Source organism: Nyctereutes procyonoides, unplaced genomic scaffold (assembly GCF_905146905.1).
Source record: "Nyctereutes procyonoides isolate TBG_1078 unplaced genomic scaffold, NYPRO_anot_genome, whole genome shotgun sequence".
NCBI lineage: Eukaryota > Metazoa > Chordata > Mammalia > Carnivora > Canidae > Nyctereutes > Nyctereutes procyonoides.
The window spans coordinates 10,876,768-10,903,058 of NW_026575122.1; the positions used below are offsets into that span (position 1 = coordinate 10,876,768).

The 26,291-nt window shown below is 35.4% G+C and overlaps 1 protein-coding gene across 1 annotated transcript in view; it reads right to left on the reverse strand.

The window, feature by feature from the left end:
• The window catches only part of GUCY1B1 (guanylate cyclase 1 soluble subunit beta 1), a 47,070-nt gene that overhangs the window by 8,988 nt on the left and 11,791 nt on the right, over positions 1–26,291 (reverse strand). The window contains exons 3-7 of the mRNA XM_055336208.1: positions 21,339–21,439; positions 19,746–19,864; positions 3,936–4,166; positions 2,380–2,496; positions 1,308–1,441 (exon numbers count right to left, since the gene is read on the reverse strand). Coding sequence (XP_055192183.1) covers positions 1,308–1,441; positions 2,380–2,496; positions 3,936–4,166; positions 19,746–19,864; positions 21,339–21,439 — 702 coding nt within the window. The remainder of the gene's footprint in view (positions 1–1,307; positions 1,442–2,379; positions 2,497–3,935; positions 4,167–19,745; positions 19,865–21,338; positions 21,440–26,291) is intronic.

Below are 26,291 nucleotides of genomic sequence, written 5' to 3' on the forward strand. Positions count from 1 at the left end.
TCCAAATTTTCTGCTTCTGCTTCTGCTTCCAAAGAGACCTTTATTTCTATGAATAGAAATGGTCCCTACTGAAAAGCTCTCCTTCCACTAAAGCTCAACTTGAAATGAGACAGAAGAAACAAACACTATTGACAGCACGTGAAAATATAGTCAGATCAGTGCAAGTGATGAATTGGAAAATACAGAGTTTGTTTATATTCTCTAATTTTGTCTCTTCTATTTTCATGATACATATTCTCAGAAAATATTGTCTTATAGTTTTTAATAGTGCATTAAAAGAAGTTGTTACAAGGTTTATTATGTTTTTCAGAAATTTTAAGTCACTATCTTTATTTTTCTATTTTTTTTTTAAGATTCTATTCATGAGGGACACACAGAGAGAGGCAGAGACATAGAGGGACAAGCAGGCTCCCTGCGGGGTCCTGAGGTGGGACTTGATCCCAGGGTCCTGGGATCACGCCCTGAGCTGAAGGCAGAGGCTCAACCATTGAGCCACCCAGGTGCTTCGAGGCATTATCTTTAAAGGAAAACTGATCATGGTTCATGGTGGACTTTAAATTTTTAGCCAAAAGCTCACCAAAACATGCTTTATGGAGTATGTTACTAAATAACATGCATGGCTTTCAGTTATACAAAGTTATAACTATACAAAATATCACCTAACAAGTTCCAGTTACCTTTTTCTATATTTCTAAGTAAATTTAGATATATTTTTGTTATTCTGAGTTCCCCTGTGTCCTTCAGTAAAGTGTTCTGTCAAATTAGAAAAAACAGCATCCTCCAGTTTTACTTCCCTCCGATGTTTATTATAAATAACATAATCTACAGAAATTTCAATGTAATAATATGTATTGAATGGTGAATCCAGATTAAAATAGCTAAATATGTGCAATATAAAATTGTTCAAATCCAGAAATAATTTTAAAAACTAATTTCTCGGTGCCAAATATCCATGTATCCATGACATCATAGTAGATGCTCTACGGAATTGCTTTCCTACGTGACACCTCTTTGGAAGGTATCAAACTATAGAATTAGCTACCTGCAGATTAGATTTTTCCATGATCTAACGGTATAAACACTTGCAAACTGATTCAGACAGGACAAATCAAGTAGAATACCTGATTTCTTCTGAGCTTATTACAAATGTCAAATGAAATTATCCTTGTTATAGAGAAGTGTATAGACATGGGCTGTAAAATCTAATTACACTTAGAACATGTAGACATGATTAAATAGAATGTTACTGAATTTCTCTGTGAGCTGAGGGTACTTCTAACCATTGTAATTAATCTAAAAATGATTACCTTGGTGAACACAGAAAAAGGATGCTATCTGCTTCAGGTAAGTAGATCATCTGACCCTTGAGACGTAAGCAGCTGATCTCAGTTCCAGTCAGCTCATCCTCACATTCTAATTTCTCTACGTCCAACAATCCTTCCTTGAAAAGGCAAGACATAACCGTTAACTAGTACCTTTCTCCCTACCTAGCAATTCAACAACAAAAAAAAAAAAAAAACAAGGACACAAGGGCTTCCTTTCCCACCAAACCGTAAGGGAGGATAAATGCACCAAGAAGATCAGGAAAAGCATTTCACCAAAATGCTAATGGGTCATAAGCAAAGTAGCTTCTGAACCCAGAAAGACGAGAGCCATACTACTGTTTGCATATTGGTTTAAAGCCTCCAGGAATCTTATTTCTGATTTTCTAGTATGGCTGGAATATCTAATACTAATTTCTATGGAAAAATAAACCAAGCATCTCCATTCCCCACGCCTGCATTCACAGAACAGTGGGGAGTGGCTTCAAACACATAATGTATGTGTTGGTAAGACCTTTGCGAGGGCTGCAAGGAGGACAACAGGTGTACTCTAGGACACTTCTGCTGTCTCAGTCAAAAGAACAGCAAGTCTGAGGTCTGGGGACTACCTAAGTAATCAACTAAATGAATATTTTATCACTTTTATTCTCCCACAAAAATGACATTCAGAATAACAGACAGTTTATGGAAGAATTAAATTAGGGTTTCGGTTGGAGTTAAAAAAAATTTCTTTATCAGTTCTGATTTCTAAAACAGCAGGTGGTAGCTTTAGGGAGTAAAAAATGTTTGTTTTATTATGTGAAACTGAGCCGTCCCAGTAAGACGGTCTCAAAACTTATTTTTGTTAATTATGATCAGTTGCTAGGAGTTCCACTGCCCCTCAGGCAAATAAGAAACTACTAGCATTGCCTTTGAACTAGGGCTCCCTCTGAGGTTTCAGTTGGGATCTGTCTACACCTTCTCCATATCATAGAATGGTGGACTACCTAACTTTCCCACAGGGATGCTTCTAAGTAACCTTCCTGACTCACATTGAAAGGAATAATATCTTGATTACCTTGCTTCTCAATACGAAAACCGTATTGATGTGTGAAAGGATCCCATGGAAACTAATGTCGATATGAGGACGGACGAGAGAGAAGACAGACAATAGGCTGCAGTTCCCAGGCTGGAGCTACAATGCCAATGAAAGGAGAGAACATGTGATTAGCCAAAATAATTCTTAGGATTTGAGGTTAGATTCAGCTGACTCAAGAAGACTTAAAAATAGAAAAGTGTCATTTGGTAGGGCAATTGCCTCAACCATGGACTCCTACTTGACCCATGTCGCTCAGTGATGCAATGGGTGTCCCATGCTTCATGAACACAAAACCTAATATGGTCTCAGAGTATTCACACATTCAAGTATAAGCTAATGTAAGTAAGGGAAGCATTTTCAAAGAAGAAAGAATAGAAATTGATCCTTTTTTTAAAAGATTTATTTATTCATGATAGAGAGAGAGAGAGAGAGAGAGGCAGAGACACAGGCAGAGGGAGAAGCAGGCTCCATGCAGGGAGCCCGACGCGGGACTCGATCCCAGGACTCCAGGACCGTGCCTGGGGCCAAAGGCAGGCGCCAAACCGCTGAGCCACCCAGGGATCCCCAGAAATTGATCTTTTACAAATGTAGTATGAGGTATCTCAAATGCCTGTGGCTTAAAATGAGATTTAAATAGCAAAACCACCAGCAAACACTCATAGTTTGTTAAGAGACGACTAATAATAATAACAGGTAACAGTTAATAATTGCTTAGACACTGGACTGAATATTCTTTATGCACTCTGTATGCTCACATTGTAATACAGGGAAAATAGGCCAAGAAAGACGAAGTAAGGTGCTCATGGTCATATAATGAGAGAGAGGCAGAGCCAGCAGAGGAGGCACGCTGTACCCTACCCTGCTTCTGGATGTAGAGGTTTACAACAGAGCCCTTCCAGGCAAATGCTCAATGAATAAGTCTCTTTAACTACAAGTGGAAAGTATCTCAAAATGTGTTGAGTACTAGTTCAAAAGTTGGCAGGCAAGGGGAAAAGTAGAAAGGATTTTCCAAATGGGTTTGGATAATGCAAGTCAAATGTAGCTCATCATCAACCCAAATGTTGTCCTTTGATGCTTTGTCTGCTCAACCCCCTGAGAATCTATCATTTACCTCTTTAGTGTTTGTAAAATTCCCTTCCTTTCCCTGAAAATGTCAATGGCTGACTTTGGAAGCTATTCCAATCAGCATATAATGAATGAATGAATGAATGAATGAATAAGTGAAAGATGCTTATTACTAGAAAATCACCCATGTTTTCATTTAAAAAAAAAAAACAGCATTCCCACTTAGTTTTCCATCCTGTAAGTGACTAAAACAAAAATAAACAAATAAATAAATAGCCAGCCGTCCTAGGGAAAGTTGTAGTATGTTCAAATATATGTAACTCACTTTTGAAGAATTCATGTGATATATATGATGCACATTACCTAATACACAGTCAATGTGTTGAATGAATAAATGGCCATTTTTTTGGTAACAATATCCCCCCATGGCCTTTAGTTTCAGGCCTCAGGAAAGTGCGAGGTCATTTTACCTGGGGAAGCACTCTGTATATAGCGTTGCCACACTGAGTAACCACTAGGTCTCGGTCAAATATTATGTGAAAAGGAAAAGCTTTGCAGAAGGTATATGGGCTGATGCGTGATTCCTGGGTACCATTTTCTTCAAATCTATCAAGATCTTCATAAAAATCTTCTTCTTTTGACTCTTTTTCCTCAATTAGAAATTGAGTATGATCACATTCTTCATTTCTTTGCTGAATAACCTGGATTTCAAAGGGGGAGATGGTGTTGATTGTTTGCACTTCAGTTTGGTTAAGATACCTAAATACCTAAGAAACTGGGTATGAGAATTGCATTTAGAGGGTTAATTTAAAAATAGGAATATATGCAAATACTATGCATGCCTTGGACATTGTCTTATGCAGTTTGAAGACTGAATAATTATTTATAATAAAATTGCAAACCTAGTATCAGTCCCTTAGTAGCCCAGATGGCCTCTTGGGTAGAATTAGAAAAGTACCCTCTTGTCTGGGTAGGCTTAGCCTACTCAGCCAGGTACACTTGTGCAGTGAGTGACCTATAAAGCATACAAAGTGGCTCTATTTAATATGATAAAAAATGAATATTCACAGAGGGAAATGAAATAATAGAGACATATATTTTAAAATACATTCAATATCAGACTGCCTAAATGGCTCAATTGGTTTAAGTGCCTGACTCCTGATTTAGGCTCAAGTAATCATCTCTGGGTCATGAAATCAAGCCTTATGTTGGGCTCCAAGCTCAGCGAGGAGTCTGCTTGAGATTTTCTCTTCTTTGCCCTCTGCCCCCCCTTCACTAAACAAACAAATAAATAAAATCTTAAAAAAAAATACATGCACTGTCACTTTTATCCATCAAATGGCAATCTTAAAAAATACCAAATTGGGTAAAACACAGAAAAAGAGTCATCTCAAATACCACTAGTGTGAGGGGATCTTGATTAAACTTGCTGATTGTTAGGTTATTAGATTGATAATATACTAGTAACCTTTAAAAAGTTACATATACTTTGGTTTAATTACAAATCTAGGAACTCATCTAAGGAAGTAATCATAATACTGGGTTAAAGCTCTATAATTTAAAGAAATAACTACATTTCTAAAATACTCTAAATAATATATACAATAAATATAGAATACTACAAATAAATATTTATTATATACATATAAGTAAAACATTTCTAAAATATTATTCATAGGCAAATACATTACTAAGATATAGAAAAGATGTTTTTTCTTTTGATTTCAAGAAACTACAAGCAACACATCTTCTTAGAAAGGGAAGTACTATATCTCAACTGTGGGCCAAATCCAAATGGAAGTAGTTGGGGCAATAGTTCCTCAGTTAAAGCTAAATGAAAGCAGAATATTGCTCTTTCTCACTTTTTTTGTTTGTTCAGGAGTTCACTGCAGCACACCTTGAGAGTGCGGAACAAATCACAGTTAACACGGATGCTATTATATATATTCTTTCAAAAACGGTTTCCTGATGGAATTAGGGTATTACTACCATCAGTGTCATACTAATCTACTACACTGGCTAAATAGTATTCTTATTTATGATTTAAACATTGTGCCCCACTAAGGCTGATTTCTCTAAAGTTTCATCAACAAAATAAGGTCAATCTTAAAATTCAAGCCTAATTTTGATGTTCTGCTCCGATTTTAGCTATAGGAACTGAATTATATGCAACTTAAATTTACTATTTAATTCCTCAATTCTGCTCTTTTGCTTTGATTAAAATGTCAAAATGAACTGCTCTCTGATCATATTTTTAATCTCTTCTTGGTATATTACTTCTTTACCTGGTATAATATTCCTTAAGTAGTTAAATTGTCTGGCAGCTCTGGACCTGTTAAACTTACAGATCCAACTTAAGAATACTTAAGGAAATTAAAACAGTATCTTTGACAAAAATTAAATATATAAAACATAACTAAAATGAAAATATTTCAGAATTCGTAATGGAGTACTTGAATAAATAGAGACCACAAGGCAACTTAAATATTGTATAAAGTAAACCATGTAATTAAGCAAAAACTTGAATTTTATATAGAGTGTGCTAATGGCTGTCAACCTTCCATGACAAATACATTAATAACCATAGCAACTGCAGTATCTAAGTATGCCCTAATTTGAGTTTGTTTCCTAAAGTGTCTATGCACTTGTCTCTTGCTCAACATGCCTAAATAAAAAAATAAAACCAAGAGTAGATAGACACAGTGTGCAGATAGCCCCTCATAAAGGCTCACTTAGTATAGATGTAGTGTTAGTTTGGTGTCATGATCAAAGATCAGAAATGAAAGGCATATAATAGTTCGACTATTAAATTCCAGTGAGATTCCTAATCGTGGATAAATTTTGATTCTTTACTGAAGGTTTTAATTTAACTTTAAAATGTCTCTGGATTTGTTAATGCCAAGTTACATAGAATCCCACTTTGTAGTTGTAGAAAAACTAAGGTTGCACCTGGGAATCACCAACAAGTGCCACAGAAAGTATTGACATCAACTCCTGAAAAGAAAGAAAACCACAAAACCTAACATGACATTACTAGATCAAATATATGGGATGCTTTCCCAATATAATCAATTTAAATGTTACAATTTTTATTTGCCATAATGCTGTACTTAAAGTTTGGGCTTTCCTTTGTTTTTCTTAAGATTTTATTTATTTATTCATGAGAGACACAGAGAGAGAGGCAGAGACATAGGCAGAGGGAGAAGTAGGCTAGGCTCCTTGTGGGGAACCCAATGCAGGACTCGATCCCGGGATCATGACTTGAGCCAAATACAGACGCTGAACCACTGAGCCACCCAAGTGCACCAAAGTTTGGGCTTTCCATATGTGCTAGAACATAACTTTGATGCCTAAGAAATATCCACAAAGAAAAAAAAGCTGAAATAAGATATCCCTCTCGCTAATTTTCTCAGACTCAGGGCCACTGAAAAATGGCTCTTGAGGCCGAACATGTTGAGTGCACAACAAACAGCTGACCAGGAGAGACTACGTGGGTTACAAAGAGTAAAACGATGGTTCTCTTTATTGCCTGGCTGTCGTAACAGTACTCTGATATCACTCAGAGCTAAGAGCAAGTGTTATCGAGAGCAACACAACTTTTAAAGTATGAAACCTGGTTTCTTTCACCTAGTAATCTTATTAAAAAAAAAAAAAGCAAAATGTTTAGGTCACAAAGTGAGAGATTCCAACTATATTTTGGGGACAGGCAAAAAAATCTACAAAGAAATAATGAACAGCAAAACAATATCTAAGTTTATATTATCTTAGAATCTGACTACCCACATAATGAGGTTTTTTGTATTCTGGAGGCTACAACCTAGCCAGTTACATATCCTTTTGCTCCCCAGTTCTTGTGTGCTCACAGGAGATGCAAACTAGATTTCATGTGACCTTATGGAAAGGTAGAGGGGAGGGTGAAAGGCGTGGCAGTGGGTGCTACTGGAGTGAGGCAGGTGGAAATATCCATGGAAATAATGACAGTCGCGAGGGGAGTGAGCGAGGAGGAGTGAAGGAATATAGCGTCGTGAAGATCTGTTTTGGTGGAGTGCTTAGTTTAACACGATGATGAGCAATATATAAGCAGTGTGTGTAAGTTTGAGTTATATGTATAAGAGTTGCATTGTTGAGATGGATTTGATACTAGGTATGTTGGTTTAGAAGATGTGGCGCCAGTATACTGTCCAGTGGTGAGGCGCGATGGTAATTTAGATTAGGGAATGGAATGTGGGTGAGACTAGATATGGTTGTTTGTAATGTATTTTAAGAAGACAAAGAAGAGATTTTGGATGTTTGTGGAAGGTAAATGGTATATGAAGATAATTGTATTTATTAGATGTGAAGTTGGTATTTGATGGTTAAATTTGAATTGTTTTGTGTTGTTTTAGTGAGTAAAATGATGAGTTGTATGTTTTATTGTTTTGATTAATTAGTGGTAAGTTGTAGTGTGTAGAATTATAGATAAAGATAATTTTATTTAGTTGTTTAATTTTTATTTGATTTGTGTGTTGTTTTTTTGATGGATTTTTGTTATTTTTTTTTTTTGTTAGTTAAAAGGTTTATATGAAGGATATTTTGGATGAGCACTGGGTGTTATGATTTATGTTGGCAAATTGAACTCCAATAAAAAATATTTTAAAAAGAAAAAAAGAAAAATAATCTGAGGCTATATTAACAGTTAATATATTTTAAAGAAGGATAAATAAACAAGTGGGATGTAAAAAGAATGACTGAAGCAAGAAAAACATAATTATGGGCTAAAGCAAAGATATGCATATTTATAGGAGTTTGGAAAAGGTATATATATGCATGTTACGTTAGAAAAATATGAATGCCTAAAGTGATCACATATTACCCTCTGTTTACAATCCTAACAATTATTAATTCAAAACATTGTATCAGTGATAAACATACGAAAACATAAGCATATTATTTTGTGAGGTAATGTTTTAGGACTGAAAACCTTTTTATAAATTAAAGTAGCAGGATTGTTTCATATTTATTAGTAGCCGCCAATCAAGATACAGCTCCACAGCTGACATGTGAAATGATTATCTTTTGGAACCAAATCTTGGAAAACTAATAAATTTACCAATAAATATTTTCTGTACTTGTAGTTTTGTCATTAACGCAGAACATACCAAACTTTCCAGCATCCTGCATTACTCACTAATACACAAAACTTATTTGTATAAAGATCACCAGGAAAAATGGTGCAAACGATGTGTTTCATTTGGTCCAACATGGTTTTTCAAATAATAGCTCATAATGTGTTAGCGGGTGTGTGTTACACATATGCGCAGGATACACACAGCACAGCACGGTATATGAATGAAGAGTGAAGTAGCTTTAGAATTAAGCCGACTTTGATTTAAAACATGACATTGTCCTGAGCCCTGTAACAGCATGGAACTGAGCTGTCAACACCTGAATGAGCATGGGAGCAATTATCCCCTAGAGACTACATAAAGGAACATAGTCTTGCTGGCACCTTCATTATAGTCTGGAAAGACCTTAATGGACTTTGATCTAAAAAAAAAAAAATAAGATAATAAATCTGTGTTGTTCAAGGCACTTACATCTGTGGTAATTTGTTATGGTAGCAATAAAAGCTAATACGCCAAGCAAATAGTAATCTATCAATAACTGGTGATTATCACTAAAAACAAATGGATAAAATGGTTTCAGAATGCAATAGCATAAAAGAATGCATCAAAAAAAGAAGATGCTGGACATAGGCCAAAACTGAACTATGGCTCTGGTTCCAAATGTCTCAAAGAAGCCAATTTAGGGAAACAGAAGTATCCAGTAAGGTATTAGGAAGTGAGTACAAGGTGACTCCATGGGTGCCCAAATTCAAGAAATGGTCGACCAGGGCACCAATGGCACTGTGGTTTAGTTTTATGTCCCCTCCATTCAATGATTCATTCATTCTATAGCGAAGTCACATGCAATACATATTATGAGCTGTCTGTGGTATAGGCCGGGGACAGGGTAGAGGATCCGACACAAATCTGCATGACATGGAACTTGACTTTAAATAGCTCATAGTTCATACCACAAACAAATGTGTAGAGTGACTTTTGATGAATAAATATGGGAGCCAATAACTCAGACCGAAAGAATAGTGTTCAAAGGCTTCGAAGTGAAGAGAAGCCCTGAAACAAGGTCATGAAAAGTTGACTTATGATTCAGATAAATGTTTCAACAGTCTTCTTAATTGGGTGAATCTGGTTTCTTTGTTAATTGCCTTCATGCCTAGTGATTTTTGTTTTCTTCCTGAAAATTACACCTGTTAGAATCCCATCAGGCCAGCTCTTAACAAAAATTTCAATTCATCCTAATTGCCTCTAGAGGTTGCTATTGCCACATAAAAGGAATCCAATATGGCAGACAGCCAATGAAATGAAGACCTAAAACTATTTTACTTGGTTCAGGGGTAGGAAGTTCCTCCTATAAGTTTTCCTCATGTAAATTCTTCCCTGGAAAGGGAAGACATGAAGACTGTTCCTTTATAACCCGTCCAGATCCCTTGTACAACTACTGGTGTTGGAAAAAAAAAAATGATAGAAAAATCTGGTGAGAAAAATCACAAAAAAAGTTTAATACTTATTTCCATTTCTCACAAGTAAGAATTGAGCTTGTTGCAGCATTTAGGAAACTTCCTAATGTAGGTAGTCCCAGGTACTAGGCTGTGGCTGATTTCAAAGAAAAAAAGAAATTGAGTCTAACCATAACTTGAAATACGTATTTCTTCCCATTTTTCCTCTACAAAATGTTCAAATATATCATAAATCAATATGCCAACATCACTTCCATTTCCAACTATTTTCATCTCGAATCATATTGTGCCATTAGCACATTTCTATATGTAGCTACACATATGGCATGAGGCAGTAGTAACTGGTAACATTTACATTAGCAGCATCATTGATGCTAATGAAGGCCAGAGATTGGCCAGGATAGCCCAAGACCACTTTGCCACGAGTCACCCAAAGGTAGACACGGTACCTTAAATGGGGACCCATTTTAATTTAAATAAAAATAATGATAATAAGGTATTACAATTGATAATAAAGTACTGCTTAAATTGATCACTGCAAAGCAAGTGGGATACCAAAACACACCAACTCAGAATGTTTGTCTTTTAAGTTTTTGTGGTAACCAACTCTCCAGAGGCTGTTTTATTGAATTTGAATTAATTAAAAGGACAAGTAAAGCGCTTTCCTGGCATAAAAGATTTAACACCACTTAATGTAATATTGATTTTCTGTAGAGAGCATCTAACATACAAAATACTCTTGGGATTTCTTTAGTTACAGCTTTTCTTACTTGGTCTTATTCTCCTAAAATTAAAGTGATGTCCACAACTTATCTATTATTAGAAATAGACTTCATGATTCAAAATTAAGTTGATTTCATTTGAGCACATTTATATTGCTAAAAGTGTGCTTCTTCATTGTTAGACTGTGCTTGTTTGCAGCAACCTGGAAGACCACAAAAAAGATTCTCAAAAAGCCAAGGGAAGAAAACTCGGTCCACCTTTTATAACATGATCGACATAAAGCGAATTATTCATCCGCATGTGTGTGGCAATGTACCTGGAGAATAAGAATTTCATATTAAAACTGGTATTCTGTTTTATTTCTAAATATACCATGGGAATAGGTATACAAAAAAAGACCTGAATGGCCAGTTTACAAAGAAGTATACATACATAAAAGGGACGTAAAAAATGTAAACATATATATTTCAGCACAGTAGATGCCCAGCAAACAATAAAGCAAACCTTAAATATGCTTTGACTTCATTCTTCTTAGCTTTATAAAGTTAGAATACAAGAAAGGGATAGACAGCAGGTCCATTCATCTATTTTCTCTGAAGATGCCAAAAAGGGTAGTCAGGTTTTCATTTCACTTCTTATGTTCTGATATCATTTTACTGCTTTTTCTACAAGTGAAATGAATACACTTTTTCTACTCAGGAATCCTGCTATCCATAACTCCAATGCATCTTGTCACCTAGCATTTATTATTTGCAGAAGAAAAATTAGTGCTGGCATCCTGGGAAACTGTGCTGGAATTCTGGATTTAGTACAATCCACAGATTCAGGAAACAAATGAGAATTTATTATTCCTTTGAGAAATACTTTGAAGTTCCCTATTTTCAAGGATCTTGGAATGGTTCAAACTAAATGCAAGTTGTCTCTGTAATATGCACAGTAAAAATAAGTTCACACATAATTATAGAGGCAGAGTTTCCAGGAATTAACTACCTCATTCCCCTGCTTTCTCAGCATCTGATGAAAAATCTCTAAATGATGCACATGTTTCGAGGGTGGAGTCCTTGACTTGAACGTTTTAAGAGAGATTTTTCGGTCTCCAAGGACCCTTATCTTACTGAATGGGGAGAAGGGAGTTGCCTGTGTTATTGGAGAACATTACTGAAGTTTAGACTGAGAAGAAATCTTTAAAAAATTAGTCATTTCAGGGCACCTGGGTAACTAAGTGGCAAAGCATCTGCCCTTGGCTCAGGTTGTGATCCCAGGGTTCTGGGATCAAGTCCTGTATTGGGCGGGCTCCCTGCCCTGTGGGGAGCCTACTTCTCCCTCTGTTTCTGCCTCTCTCTCTCTCTCTCTCTCTCTCTTCCTCTCTCTCTCTCTCCGTCTCTCATGAATAAATAAATAAAATCTTTTAAAAAATCAGTCATTTCAAACTTCTCTTTTTTTTTAGGAAGGAGAATGAGATAAAGCATTTCCTTTCCTTTATATCTTATACTTCTGAAAAATACAACCAACACCAGCATTTGTTTACAAGCAGCATGCAATTTGAAACATATTTTGTCAAGTTTTTAAGAAGTAAGTCATTTTAGAATTTGAGGATAAAAAATTTTAAACAACTAGGATTAAATAAAGGTGGAAAACCCATATAACGGGAAGCACCAAGGTTGAGGTATGACTAGCATGAGATCAGAACAAGTAAGGTTAATGCTTTAATGATACTCCTGCCTCTTATTCCTGGAGCTACTTTGTAGGAAATAGCCTTTCAACTGAAAAGAGAATCTTTTTAGGAAGAAAAAACGTAAATATCTTATTTAAAAAGAAATTGTATCGGTGTCACTAAAATTATTTCACTTAATATTGTTAAAAACTACAATATAATTATCAACACCGTCGTCTCAAGAAAAATATTTTAATTAAAGAAAAAAAGGCAAAAAGTCATAGCATTACCTGTGTAAAATATTTTACCTACTATACTGCTTTTAAATGCATGTCTAAAAAATTTATATACTGCAACAGACAATATTTTGTAAAATTGTGAACATATATATCATTTACCCAAGCAGAAAACAATCTTACAATTCTAAAATACTCATCTTCCCTTTTAAGTCTTTCCTTGCCAATTTTAAAATTGCAGGTTATAGAAACTGGCATTTTTTTTAAAGATTTTATTTATTTATTCACGAGAGACAGAGAGAGAGAGAGAGAGAGAGAGAGAGAGAGGCAGAGACACAGGCAGAGGGAGAAGCAGGCTCCATGCGGGGAGCCCGATGTGGGACTCGATCCCGGGTCTCCAGGATCAGGCTCTGGGCTGAAGGCGGCGCTAAACCGCTGAGCCACCGGGGCTGCCCGAAACTGGCATTTTGGATGTTGAGAAAAAGTTTTCCTTTTGAAGCTCAAAAGTTAAAAATAAAATGAATGGTGCATTTTTGTCTAAGAAATATTATAAATAATTTAGAGAAGTATCAGAATTTCACAGCTGTTCAGGAAAATCCTCATATTTCCCAAAATAACACTTTGCACAAACATTTAAGAATTTTAGATCTGTCATCAATCCCAGAGGGCTCCTGGTGGGCTGGCCAAATCACTGCTGTGCTTTAAAAGCCAAAACCTCGGGTCAACCTGAATTTGAAGAAAATCCCACTGAGGTCTGCACAGCGGTGCTGGTAGAGGGACATTCACGTATGAGAACTGAATGAAGGAGTGAAACCACCACCATATCAAGGTTAGTGGAAGAAACCAGTGTTGCCAAGCAAAAGATAACAGAATATTTGCTTCATATCCAACTGAGATTCCTACGCATTAGCAGGCTCATCATTTAAATTCTAACTAACCTCTAAGATTGTGCATTGCTCACTTAGTTGTCATTATTCACCCTGGCAGCTTCCCATGCTTATTTAATTTTCACTTTACCACTATAAATTATTGAGAGGTAGAGAATACACAATGTAAAGGAATATCACACCCCTGAGAATGAATTGGTAGCTCCACTGTAGATTGACTTGGGTTTCATTCCTCGAGGCTACAAATCATTCTTATCAAACATGATCTGCCCAAAGCTCCTGACTCATCCATAAATACGTATATAAGTGTAGGTGGACACAATAACATAGACATAAAAAATGAAGAGGAAAACAATACAGAGTGCTGTTCCAATTATGTGTTACTGCATATCAAAGTGCCCCAGACTTATTGGCTTATAACAGTAAGATATTATTATCTTTTGTGATTCTGTGAATTTTCTGGACTCAGGAAATTTTTGGGTTGGAGTAGACGAAGCTGGGGATGGTGTCATCATAATGCTCTACCGGGCTGTTTTCCCAGGACAGGTCACCCAAAAGGCCAGTAGTAGTTGGCCCTTCAATGGGAGTTCAGCTAGCGCTGCTGTCTGAAAGCTTACACAAGACCTCTCCATGTGGCTTGGGCTTCTCACTTCATGATGCTGGGCTCCAGCAGGGAGCATCCCGAAGGCAACTATTCCAAGATACTCAGGTGGAGACTTGAAGACTTATTATGATCAAGCCAGGGAAGTATCAAAATGTTCCTTCCACCTGTTCTATTGTGCAGATAATCACAAAAGCCAACCCAGATTCAAGAGAAGGCAATGTCACAATGCAGAGGAGCATGGGAGATACTAATGCAATGATTTTTGGAAGATAAAATCGGCAATAATGCAAACAGGACAATGGAAGTAAGATGATCATGGATTAAGGTGGAAGTACTGTCAAGTTGGCCATTCCTTGCTAGCTAGGTTTTTTTTTCTTTTTTTTTTTAATGAAGCTTTCAAATCCTATACGTATTCAGCAGTGTTTTAATCTATACACTAGAAGCTTCAAATAGAAATTTACTACAGTGACAGCATGAAACCCCACAGTTTATTCCTAAATTTACAATTAAGAAAATGACCGAATAGAAGAAAAATTCTTGCTGAAACATGGTCTTATCTGTAAGATGATATATTCAAGTAAAATATACAAAATTCAAAACTAAAAATGTCCTTCTGTTTTTTTCTTTATCTCTTTTTTATAAATCATATTCCATTACAAACCTAACTAAAGGTTTAATTCCAAGGTTTAATATTATATATATATACACACACACACACACACATACACACATATATATATATATATATATATATATATATATATATATATATTTTTTTTTTTAAGAAAGCAAGAGTGGAGGAAGCTGGGAGGACCACAGGGAGAGGGAGAGGGAGAGAGAGAATCTGAAGCAGGCTCCATGCCCAGCACAGAGACCCACTCGGGGCTTGATGTCATGACTGTGATATTGAGACCTGAGCTGAAATCAAGAGTTGGACGCTTAACTGACTGAGCCACCCAGGCTCCCCAAGGTTTATCTGCTTTCATCAGCAGTCTACAAATTGATGGTTTCACAGGAGATTTAAGAAAAACAATCCCAAACTATGTAATGTTTAGAAGCACAATGTTTCTAAGAAGTTTCCTCTAAAAATGTTTTCCATACTCTATTAATACTTAATCTATTTAGTATTTTTAGCTACTTTTTGTTAAAGTCTTGAGGTAGATTAAAAATAAGTATAATGTGAAACTTTTTAAATTGAATTTGGAAGTACAAGAGAGTTTGGATAAGCAGGGCCCTGAATTTAATATTAGTGGCAAAGCCTCTTAAAGGGGAATTGTCCATTATTTAAACTGTTCAAATTGTTAAATTTAGATCATTAAATTGTTTACATTGACTGATCCAGGGAAATGAGAAACTTTACATGAGAAATATTTTTCTGAAACTAAACTACAGATAATTTCTATTCAGTGTGTCCTTGAATATTAGATTTCTAAAAGTGAAACAGGAATATTATCTCAATAAAATCACGTGGGCCAAATTAAGTATATATATATATATATATATATATATATATATTAAAGATATTACTAAATCAATAAAGTATCCTGGGCCAAAAATATAATATATACATATTATTATACTAGCCACATATATATACAACATATAATTCAGAATTAGCTAATTCTAACATTCAAAGATTCTCTATAGATTGTCTATTATAGGCTGTGCCTGGAACTCAGAACTTTTGGAAATTATTTCAAGAAAAACAAAAATGTATGTTTAATAGGAAGCCATTCTTGTATGTACTTATTTATTTATTAATTCATTCATCATTCATTCATTCATTTGAGAAAGAGAAATAGAGCACAGTATGCGAGGTGGAGGGCAGAAGGAGAAAGAGAGAGAATCCTAAGAGGGCTTCATGTCCCAAATGGAGCCCAATACAGGACTCGATCTCATGACCTGAGCCAAAATCAAGAATCGGATGCTTAACCAACTGAGCCACTGAGGCGCCCCCTGAGCCATTCTTAATAATGTATCCAACTGAGAGGCTGAAGAAAGACAACTTCCAAGGAATTTCTCCTTGGAAGCATGATAAGTGGTCAGAGCTGCCCAGCCTAAGGCATAATCAAATGATTTCCCACGTTATAATTCCAGTAGCTACTTTATTGTTGCCTGGAAATTCCAAATGGAGATATTAGAATGATCATTTTGAAAGTTTCTAGAAACAAATAATGTAACTTGTATATTCATTAATAAATAGTAATTTGCCATGTCCACATTAGATGTAAATTTCTAGGTGGAAATTGTCTATTATTATACATTTCAAACTATAATTCATCTCTAAATAAAGTTATATAGTTTCATCAAAAGAATAATAATAACAAAAATAAAATAAGTGTTGTTATCTTTAATAGAATTAATCTTGAGCTGTTGGTGTATTTGCTTTTTACTTTTGTACAAACAACAAATCTTCATTCTTCAGTCCTCAAAAATGGTATTTATTCATTCCCAGATATAGATTGTATCTGTGGAGATACCATCGTTAAGAGATTACACATGGTCTCTGGTTCCATGAAGTTTACATTCCAGCCCAATAAACAGGAAATGATAGTACAGTGTGAGAAATATGAGGGCTGGGGAAATAGAGTGTACTGTGAAAAAATGAGAAATGCCAATTTCTCTGACTCAGAAAGGGCAGAGATTGGAGAGGGGAGTGATGTCCTCCTGGAAGAAGTAATTTGACCAACAGGATAAATAGGATTTATTTAGCTGGAAAGTAGCAGTAACAATGTTCTAGGTAAAGGGAAGAACAGGTGCAAAAGTTCAGAGGATAGAGAGAGCAAGATAATAATAAAGACTCTAAAAGAAGTTCTCTTTGGTCAGACTTTGGTAGAGGAAGAATAAGGATGGATAGGGGATGTAAGTAGTGTCAATAATTTTAATTACTTTCTACCTTCTCCGGTGAGGAATTGGGAATCATTTAAGCAAGAAAATGTATAATGAGATACATTTGAACTTTCAGAAAAAAACAGTAGGGTTATAGAATGGAGAAGAGATTGGAAGAGTCTTGAAGGGAGGCTGGGAAACCATCCAATCTCTAGAGAATGATAGCTCCCACAAAAGTATAGAGAAAATAAAGAAAAGTGATAGAATTCTCAAAATTTAGGAAATAGACTCTAAGGATTGATGCTTGTTTGAAATCAGAATGAAAAAGAAAAGTTTTTAAATTCTCTTTAAGATAAGACCCAGCTTACCTTACTCCTTAATGAAGGATTAAAGTCTACGAAAAATAATGCTTTATTAATTTATATAATGAAAAATGTAAATTTTTATATGGGAATGAGGATCTTAAGACGATTTATGGGGTACCTGGGAGGCCCAGTGGTTAAGTGTCTGTCTTGGTTCAGGGCGGGATCCCAGGGTCCTGGGATCGAGTCCTGCATTGGGTTCCCCACAGGGACCCTGCTTCTCCCTCTTCCTATGTCTCTGCCTCTCTGTGTGTGTGTCTCTCATGAATAAATAAATAAAATCTTTTAAAAAAAAGACAATTTATGAAAATCAGTCGCTTTATTTTATAATCACTTATACAGAAAAAAAAATTCTTTTAATGTCTATGTAAATAGCCTAATCATAAGATAAATGCCTACAGTATTTTAATCCATTCAATTTGCTGGTAAGACATGCAATTTGAAAAACAGGAAAAAAGAATTGGACAAAAAATAATAATATTGGTGAAAACTTCACAAAATTCTAACTTTCTAGTTTCTTCATTGTTCAGACACTGAAAGAAAAATAAAATCATATGTGATTTAAAGATATATTAACTAAAGTTGCGTACTGACTTTGAGGAAAAAGGACTTAGAGCTACTTAAAGTAATGCTGCCCAATGGAAACAAAAGGCAATAAAAGCCACTAGAGCAAGCCACAAACGCTAGTCACATAAGTAATGCTAAATTTTCTAGTAGTGATGGTTAAAACATGAAAAAGGAAACAGGTGAAATTAATGTTCATGATACATTTTTATATAACTCAATATATCAAAAATATTATCATCTCAACAAGTAATTAATATAAAATATCAGTTATTTGTATTCTTCTTGTACTGCTTTGGAAATCTGTTGTGTATTTTACCCATAGCACATCGAATTTCAAATACTTAGTAGCCAAGGGGGCCAGTGGCTGTCCTATTGAGGATGGGGCTCAGGAACATAGAGAAACACACAGGGAGGCTGCTTGCTCTCTTCCTGTGCCATTACAAATTCAGCAAAGGGAAACAATGAGTAAAGATTGACAAAAATTTTTGTAAAAACATTTGGATGGTTATTTTGTTATGTAGACGTGGCCATTGAGAATAAAAGTTAAAATTAATACAGAGGGACTTCAAATCCCAACTTTGCCCATAAAATGATGCAAGTTAATAAAAGTATTAAAAAATGGAGTATGTATTCAAAAATCCAAAATCCCAGTAAACTTCAAATATCAAACTTTAATCCATTTAAAATAACTCATTTAAATACAGCCTGTTAAAGCTTAATTTAAAAATCGCCTGGCAGCTCCTTCATTGGGAATTGGCAGCTTTTTTTTTTTTTTTTTTTTTTTGACACCAGTAGTTCTATAAACCCACGGCAGGGCATTGCAGACCAGTTTCCATCTTGATTTAACGCTGTTTTAAGTTTATAAGAAAAATGTCACTATGTAAACAACAGACATTTTGATTAAACACTATAGTTCTTATTTTGGCTGTTAAATCAATAATGCAGCTGGATTGAAAGTAGTTTACATTCCCTCAAAACTGGGCTTGGGTTCAGCTAGTATTGCGCTGACATCATTTACCAGCAAGATCTGGCCGCTTTAAGCAGCCAGTTTAGAAATGTCCTTTACAAACAACCACATAATTTTTCAACCTTCACACATTTCAAGAAGAGGGTCTTACAAATGCCTGTGCTTAAAATAGGGCAGTCAATCCAAAAATAGTCTCTCATCTAATGTGTTATTTTCTAGTAAAAAACTTTTAAGGTAATTTAGACAAGAATAGAAGACAAGGGTGTTTGGGGGCCTTATTTCTTTTACTTCACCTGAAAATGCCTTTGGGAGGGCTCTCCGGTTTCCTTTTGTACAGCACCTTAATTAATATGGCACTGGGAGTGATGCTTCTCGAATTTGTTTTGGTGGCAGAGCACCTGAAAGCCATGGTGCTTTCCCCCAACTTTGAGCCCAGTAGAATCTCAATACTCACATATCATTTAATTACACTATACAAACTAGGAATACCTTAAAAGAGAAAATAGGACCACCTTATATAGCAAAGACATAAACCCACCACTATTAGCACATATAAACCATTAATAGGGGGGCAGTTAATCACAATAGGACATGCTGAGATGTTCAGAGGATGTTAATTTCCAACTTGGATGTTCAAGGTGGGCAACCAAAAGTTAAGGGAAAAAAAAAAGAAACAAAAAATGCTAAAATGTATTTGAGACCACCCTATAACCGTTATTTTATGTGAATTAGGAAAAGTCACCGTAAAAAAGAAAAAGAAAGTAAAAGTCACTGTGATTCCATTTCAGTAGCAAGACACTGTCGTCTAGCTGGCTGTGCAAAAGTATTCTAGAGCCTCCGTTTAAGAATTACTAATTCAGAATTTTTAACTACAGAACTTCAAATTGCTTACCTGTAGAAATTCTCTGACATTAGATCCCAGGACACGCAAGATTGTATCATAACCAGACTCTTGGCAAAAGACAAAAAACATCTTCCCGAACATTTGGAGGATTTCCCCAGCATTGAGATCTATTTATAGATTTGAGAGAACAACAACAGAACATATTATAGCTAGAATATTGTTAATGGGAAGAATGAAAATAGGTGCATAATTTAAAAAATTAAAATATCCCCAGCTTTTGCGCAAGTGGACATAGATCCACAAGAAAAAATTCACAGGGAAATCTGTGAAGACAACATAGTGACAATGTCAGCAGCATAGACTGGTACTTATATGCAAAACAATCAGTTTCTCAGCTTTCACAGCAAAGTACTTAATTAATTTTGAAACCTGTATTTAATGTACTAACTTACTTTTTCGGGAAAACACAGAAAAAATCATCAAGAATGCACATGACCATATTTTCATGAAAAATTGTTTTCTCCATGTAAATATCCATATTTAACAAGTTGGTTACATATAACGTGTACCCCAATCATGCTTTTTTACTTACTGTTCAATTATCAATATTTCCTAAAATCTTTATATTTTTTCTGTAATATCAATTTTAATAACCTCATTAACATAGGGACACAATAATTTATTTAACCAATCCACTCCTTTCAAAAATGTAGACTTTTCCAATTTTTGATAGTACAAGTAATCTTGAGATAAAAATATACATAAATCAAAAACATATATATTCAGAAATCTTAACCTAAGTAGATCTAATAATTCTTTTAGGAAAAATTCCTAAAGGTTTTGTACATTTTTTTAAGAGACTTTGATTAATGATGCAAAATTATTCTCTACAATGTTGTCTTTATTTAGCATCAGATTAACAATATTTGTGATTTCCTCTTTAACTCTACTTTTGACAACACTAGACATTTAAAAATTCGTACATTTCTATGAAAAAAATGCATATTTGTTTCAGTTTTGATTACTAATGAGGCTAAATATTTTTATTATTAACAATTTACCATTCTTTCTTTGTAATCCTTGTATTCTATCATAGATATTTAACTCATCTAATTATACTTGGCAAAGCTAAAAAGCTGCTTTCTGTTCTACCCAAACTGTAGTCTAGCTGCAAATTAAGCACATGAGATTAACTTTGAGAACAACTTTTTTTTTCCATGAAGTTGGTTTTGAACCTTGCCTACTTTGCACGAGCTCTCCCTAATGTAGACCTCCATTTCTTGTTCCTTTCACCAATAGTTAACAGAATTCGTGATTGCAAGAGAGATTCAAAAACAATAGTTTCTGCACACTACACTTTCATAATTACCGTATTGGACATCACAACTGAAGTTATTATCACATTAAGTGTCAACCATTTTTTCCCACCCTGACACATGGTTTTCTGTGAAGGAATGCTGAGAGCCTCTCCACTCTCTAAAGAGCTTGTAAAGGAAAACTAGGCCTCAGGACAGCCTGAGCCTTCCCTCCACCATCGTGCAGCGTGCACCCTGCATGACGATACAATGGGATCTTGGTTTATTATTCCTCTGGGCTTCTCTGTGTAACTTAGCCAAAGAAGGAAAGTCACATTCAACTTACTGAGGACTTTGCTTGCAGCAGCCACCAAATCATAAGTTTTGGAATCATCATATATTATTCTGACAAGAAATTGTCCTTCTTCATCTAACTGTGCCTCTTTTCTGGAAAACAAAAAACAAGAAACAGGGGGAAAATGCTGAAATAAAAGAATAGCTAGTATGGTTAAAACTACTGTATAAACAATGGTTTTACACCTGAAATGGGATGTTTTTTAAATCAATGCCATGTGCCTAAAAGTCTAATGATTAAGGAAATTTAAATCATTTCACTTTCCCCTCCTCAAGTTAAAATGATATGTTTAAGCATATTTTAGCAAGACTGACATTTATAGAGTACTCTAATGCCCAATGCAATGCCTGATATTAAATATAATCAAGAAATAACTTTGGGTTTAACAAATAATCAGCAAACATTGGTTGAGTCCCTATATGTGCCAGTCGTTGTTCCGGGCATTAGGGATGGAGCCTTTAGCAAGATAAACAAAAATACTTGACCTCTTCCAACATCCACGTTCTAGGAGGGGAGATATATCGGGAATAAAACTAATAAGTAACATATAATGGTAAGTAGTTTGAAGAAAAATAAGGACAGGTAGTGAGGTAGAGAGCTTGAGTACAAAAGCCAGGAAGCCTCCTTGAGATATGGGCATTGAATAGAATCTAAAGGAAGCTCTGGGAGTGAGCCATGAGCAGTGTGGGGAAGAGGGCTAGGCAGGAGAGGCCTGGGGCCCTGGGGCACCAGCAGAAGTCAGAGCGGAACAGAGAGGGGGCAGCGTAGCCGTAAAGGAATGGGTAAGAGTGGTAACAAGGGTCAGGTGGACTTTAGGATGAGTGTGGCATTTACTTGAAAGAGATGGATAGCTTTGGCCTTTGTGATATGAGCAGCGAGAGGAACTGACCTGGGTTAAAGGAATCAATCCTGCTGTTGCATTAAGGCTGATCTCAGGCAGAGCAAAGAGACCAGTTAGGAGGCTACCATCAACTCTCAGGTGAGGAAGCCTGGTAACTTGATTCAGAGGGAGAACTGGTCCAAAAGGAATATATTCTGCAGGCAAATTCAACATGATTTGCTGATAGATTGAATAAAGGATGTCAGAGAAGGAGAGGACACAGAGTTGGCACTGAGGTTTTGGCCTTAGAAACTGGAAGGATGTTGTCACCAATGGCTGAACTAGGAGAGGCTGTTTGAAGTGGACTGAAGCAGGGGGGTAGGGGTTGGGAGGTGGGTTAGATCAAGGGTTATGTTTTAGGAGCATCTGGGTGACTCAGTTGGGTAAGTGGCCAACTCTTGGTTTCAGCTCAGGTCTTGATCTCAGGGACGTGACTTCAGGCCCTGCATTGGGCTCCACACCCAGCATGGAGCCTACTTAAAAAAAAAAAAGTTTATGTTTTAAACATACTACGTTTGAGTTTCCAAGTGGACTGATTAAACCTCCTAATATATCATTAGCTTATTAAATACAGTAGGTCAAAATATTTACAGTATTCATAAAAGGAAATTATAGTTACCATTTTTAATAGTTGTCATGATCATATAAATATATTAATTTTGATAGGATTTGGATTATTTCTCTCAAACAAGTGTCCAAAGGAGAAATCTACTATTCAAAATATTGCCAGTTGTAGAAAAAAAAAACTGACAAGTTTGCAGAGATCTTTTCCAATGTTAAATTCACAAAAATACTTGGAGCTTGGAAATCAATCTGACTCAGTCCAATTCATCTAAATCCCCGTAGGGTGCCAGGAGAATGCAAGACAAACTAGCCACTGTCATCAGGTGAACTTGGAACACAGTAGCTGGAATAGCTACTTGTGAAATGCTGCCAAGGCAGGTCATGATCCCTTTCTCTCTCTCTGAAGCTGTGTATCACAGCTGCTGTCCATGGCTGGAATACCAGTGTCTGCTCAAGGGAAAAACTCCAAATGGTGGTATGTATTAGGTCCGGGTGGGATGAGATATTCTTAAAAAAATACCCTGTGTTCTTAAGAACATACTATTTGCCTGCAGTTACGCATAACAGTGCATTAAAAAAAAAAAAGCCTGATTATGGTAGGCACAGAGATCTGAATTTCAGAGCCCAGAATTTATCGGTTGAATGAACTTGGACAACTCACACAAAGCCCATGAGAATTAAAGCTCTACTTTTTAAAAACAAGAGCAATAATATAACCCAGCTTCCACACTGTAAGAGATACAGTGTGCCAAAGTATGTTCTAAGTTGTTGAGGAGTGTGTATATATATATATATATATATATATATATATATGAATTAATTACAAATGACTAATATATATGGATTAATTATATATATATGAATTAATTACTAATGGCCATAGTGCTTCTCATGTCTACATATTCAAAAAATTAAAGAGCTGTATATATACAGATGTGGAAGTCTCCCTTTTGGTGAACATACACAACTATTAAATGAAGGGAACACATGTTCCAGACCTCAAGTCTTTTTAATACAAGAGGTCAATGAAATATTACCAAATTATGCAGAAATAATGTACAAACACTGACTTATCTCTTGATAAATGTTGTTATGTGTCTCACACATTCTAATTTCTAATTGCATAAAAATGTAAAATATAGGAAGGGAAAACATTGAAAGAATCCTCCACTACCTTGATAACCACTGCTAATACTACAGTCAAGTATATTTAAGTAGTTCATGGTTAAATATACTCGTATGTATGACATACACCAGATTATATTGCCTTAAAAGCCTCCTTTTTTGACTTAGCATTTGAGGGGGATCTCTTCATGTCAATAAATACATTTCTATACTTTGCATAAAACTGCACTGTTATAAACATATTGAAGGTTTAGTGGATATTTAGATTGCTTTTATTTTTTTCACGTATAAACAATGTTGTGATGAGTACCTTTGTAGCTAATAATTGTATTTCTATGTAAAGACAGAATAAATTCCTAGAAATGGGATTGCTGATTTGAAGGATACGGATAGCCTATTTTTTTTTCTCATTTTGCTGCTAACATTTTATTACAAAATAGCATAGGTCAACAATTAGAATTTTGAAGCTTCTAATTTAGGGCATTCTAATAAAATATAGATACATTTTAATTAAATATATAATAAAGTGTAAATTAACTTATGTTCTCACCATACCCTATCCTCTCTCTTCTAACTGGAAGAAATCAAGTGACATAAATTCTTATAATAAACTCAGTTCCTCAGAAACACTCACCAAACCGTAACAATAGTTAAACGAGTGAAGTAGAGAGTACTCAGTCCTTCTGCATAAAATAGAAGAATGGCCATTTCCCTAGAAATCCCCTAACCATGAGTCAATGCATTCCTTCTTTCCTTTCTGCTTTAATAAAATAAGCTCCCTTATCGTTTAAGCTTTACTTCCTGAAATTATCAGCCGAACACGCTCCCTGGAGGGAGGCTGAAATATAAATTAAACAGTAGTACATGGAAGGAAATAATCATCTTCTTTGAAAAATGTCACATTAAATTCTAATGAATTATTTAAAATACTTAGGATTCCTTATTTACATTTATCTTAGAAATCTTTCGGAATTTCGAGTGGTCCTTTAATTACTCCCCCCCAACTCACCCTGGAAAGGTGGTAGTTTGCCATCAATATTTGCGTACCTTTTACGCCCCAGGCACCTTTCTAAGTACTTTTAATATATCAGTGAAGGAAATAAAGATCTCTGCCCTCAAAGAGCTTACATTTTAACTAGAAGAAACAATGAGCAATAAATATATGATCAGTTTTATAATCATTCATGAGGCGATGAATGCTACAGAACAAGGTAGATGAGGCTAAGGGATGAGATTAGGGATGTAGGCAGAAGGAGAAGGATGCAATCTTAAATATACTGATTATAGACACTGCCTTGGAGAAGTTAATTAATTTCCCAGCGAGATTTTAAGGGATACAATTGATCTCCATGACCTAATCTTTCTGGACCCATTTTCCTTTCTTCTGTAAATCATTTATCTTCTCTTTTCAAGGGAAAAGTGAACTGGAGAGATTACAGACACTTTAGTAGGAGATGGTTTAATACATTCAACTGAGCAGGGTATTTACAGTGCAAAAGGAATAGTATGCTAAAGAATTAATTTCATGAAATATGCTCAATGAAGCTACTAGAAGTGCTTTTTTACATGTGTCTCAAATCTCAATCAATACAACTCTTCTAACTTCTGGACAAATTTCTATTTGTTCAGACTTCATGCTGTCAAATAGTTTGGCCTCCAGGTGGTGCAGAGACATGATAATAATCTTTCAGATAGACCTTCAAGATATATCTGCCACTATTTTTTTGAGGGAAACTTCAGTGACATCCCTTCTGACATTACATTCTTCTTTTTCTCCATTTGGAGATTTTTTTTCACTAGTTACTTAAAAGCACAGAGGGTGATCAGCAAAGAAAAGCTGGGAAGTAAGCTGATATTCAGATTAAATAAATGATTTATATAATTCAGGCAATAGTAGCTTACTTCATAATTCTCTGTAAGCTTGTAGAGTTTTCTTTTCTTTTTTTTTTTTAAAGATTGTATTTATTCATTCATGAGAGACAGAGAGAGAGGCAGAGACATAGGCAGAGGGAGAAGCAGGCTCCCTGCGGGGAGTCTGATGCGGGACTCGATCCCAGGACCCCGGGATCACAACCTGAGCCAAAGGCAGATGCTCGACCACTGAGGCACCCTCACGTCCCTCTAGCTTTTTTCTCAAAAGCAAAAGTAAAGGATGCATCAAATGCATAGATATAACATTTCTAACAATATTTAAGGTTTATATTCTTGATAGTTTCTTTTGTGCTTAGATTATCGAATTCAGCCAAGTACACTAACCAAATTTTCCAGACTCACTCATCTTTCAGAATATATTTTCTAAGTATTAACTTTGTTTAAATTGTTGCACACACAAAGCAAGTATGTAATTCCCTATTATTGAAATCATATTTAGTTTA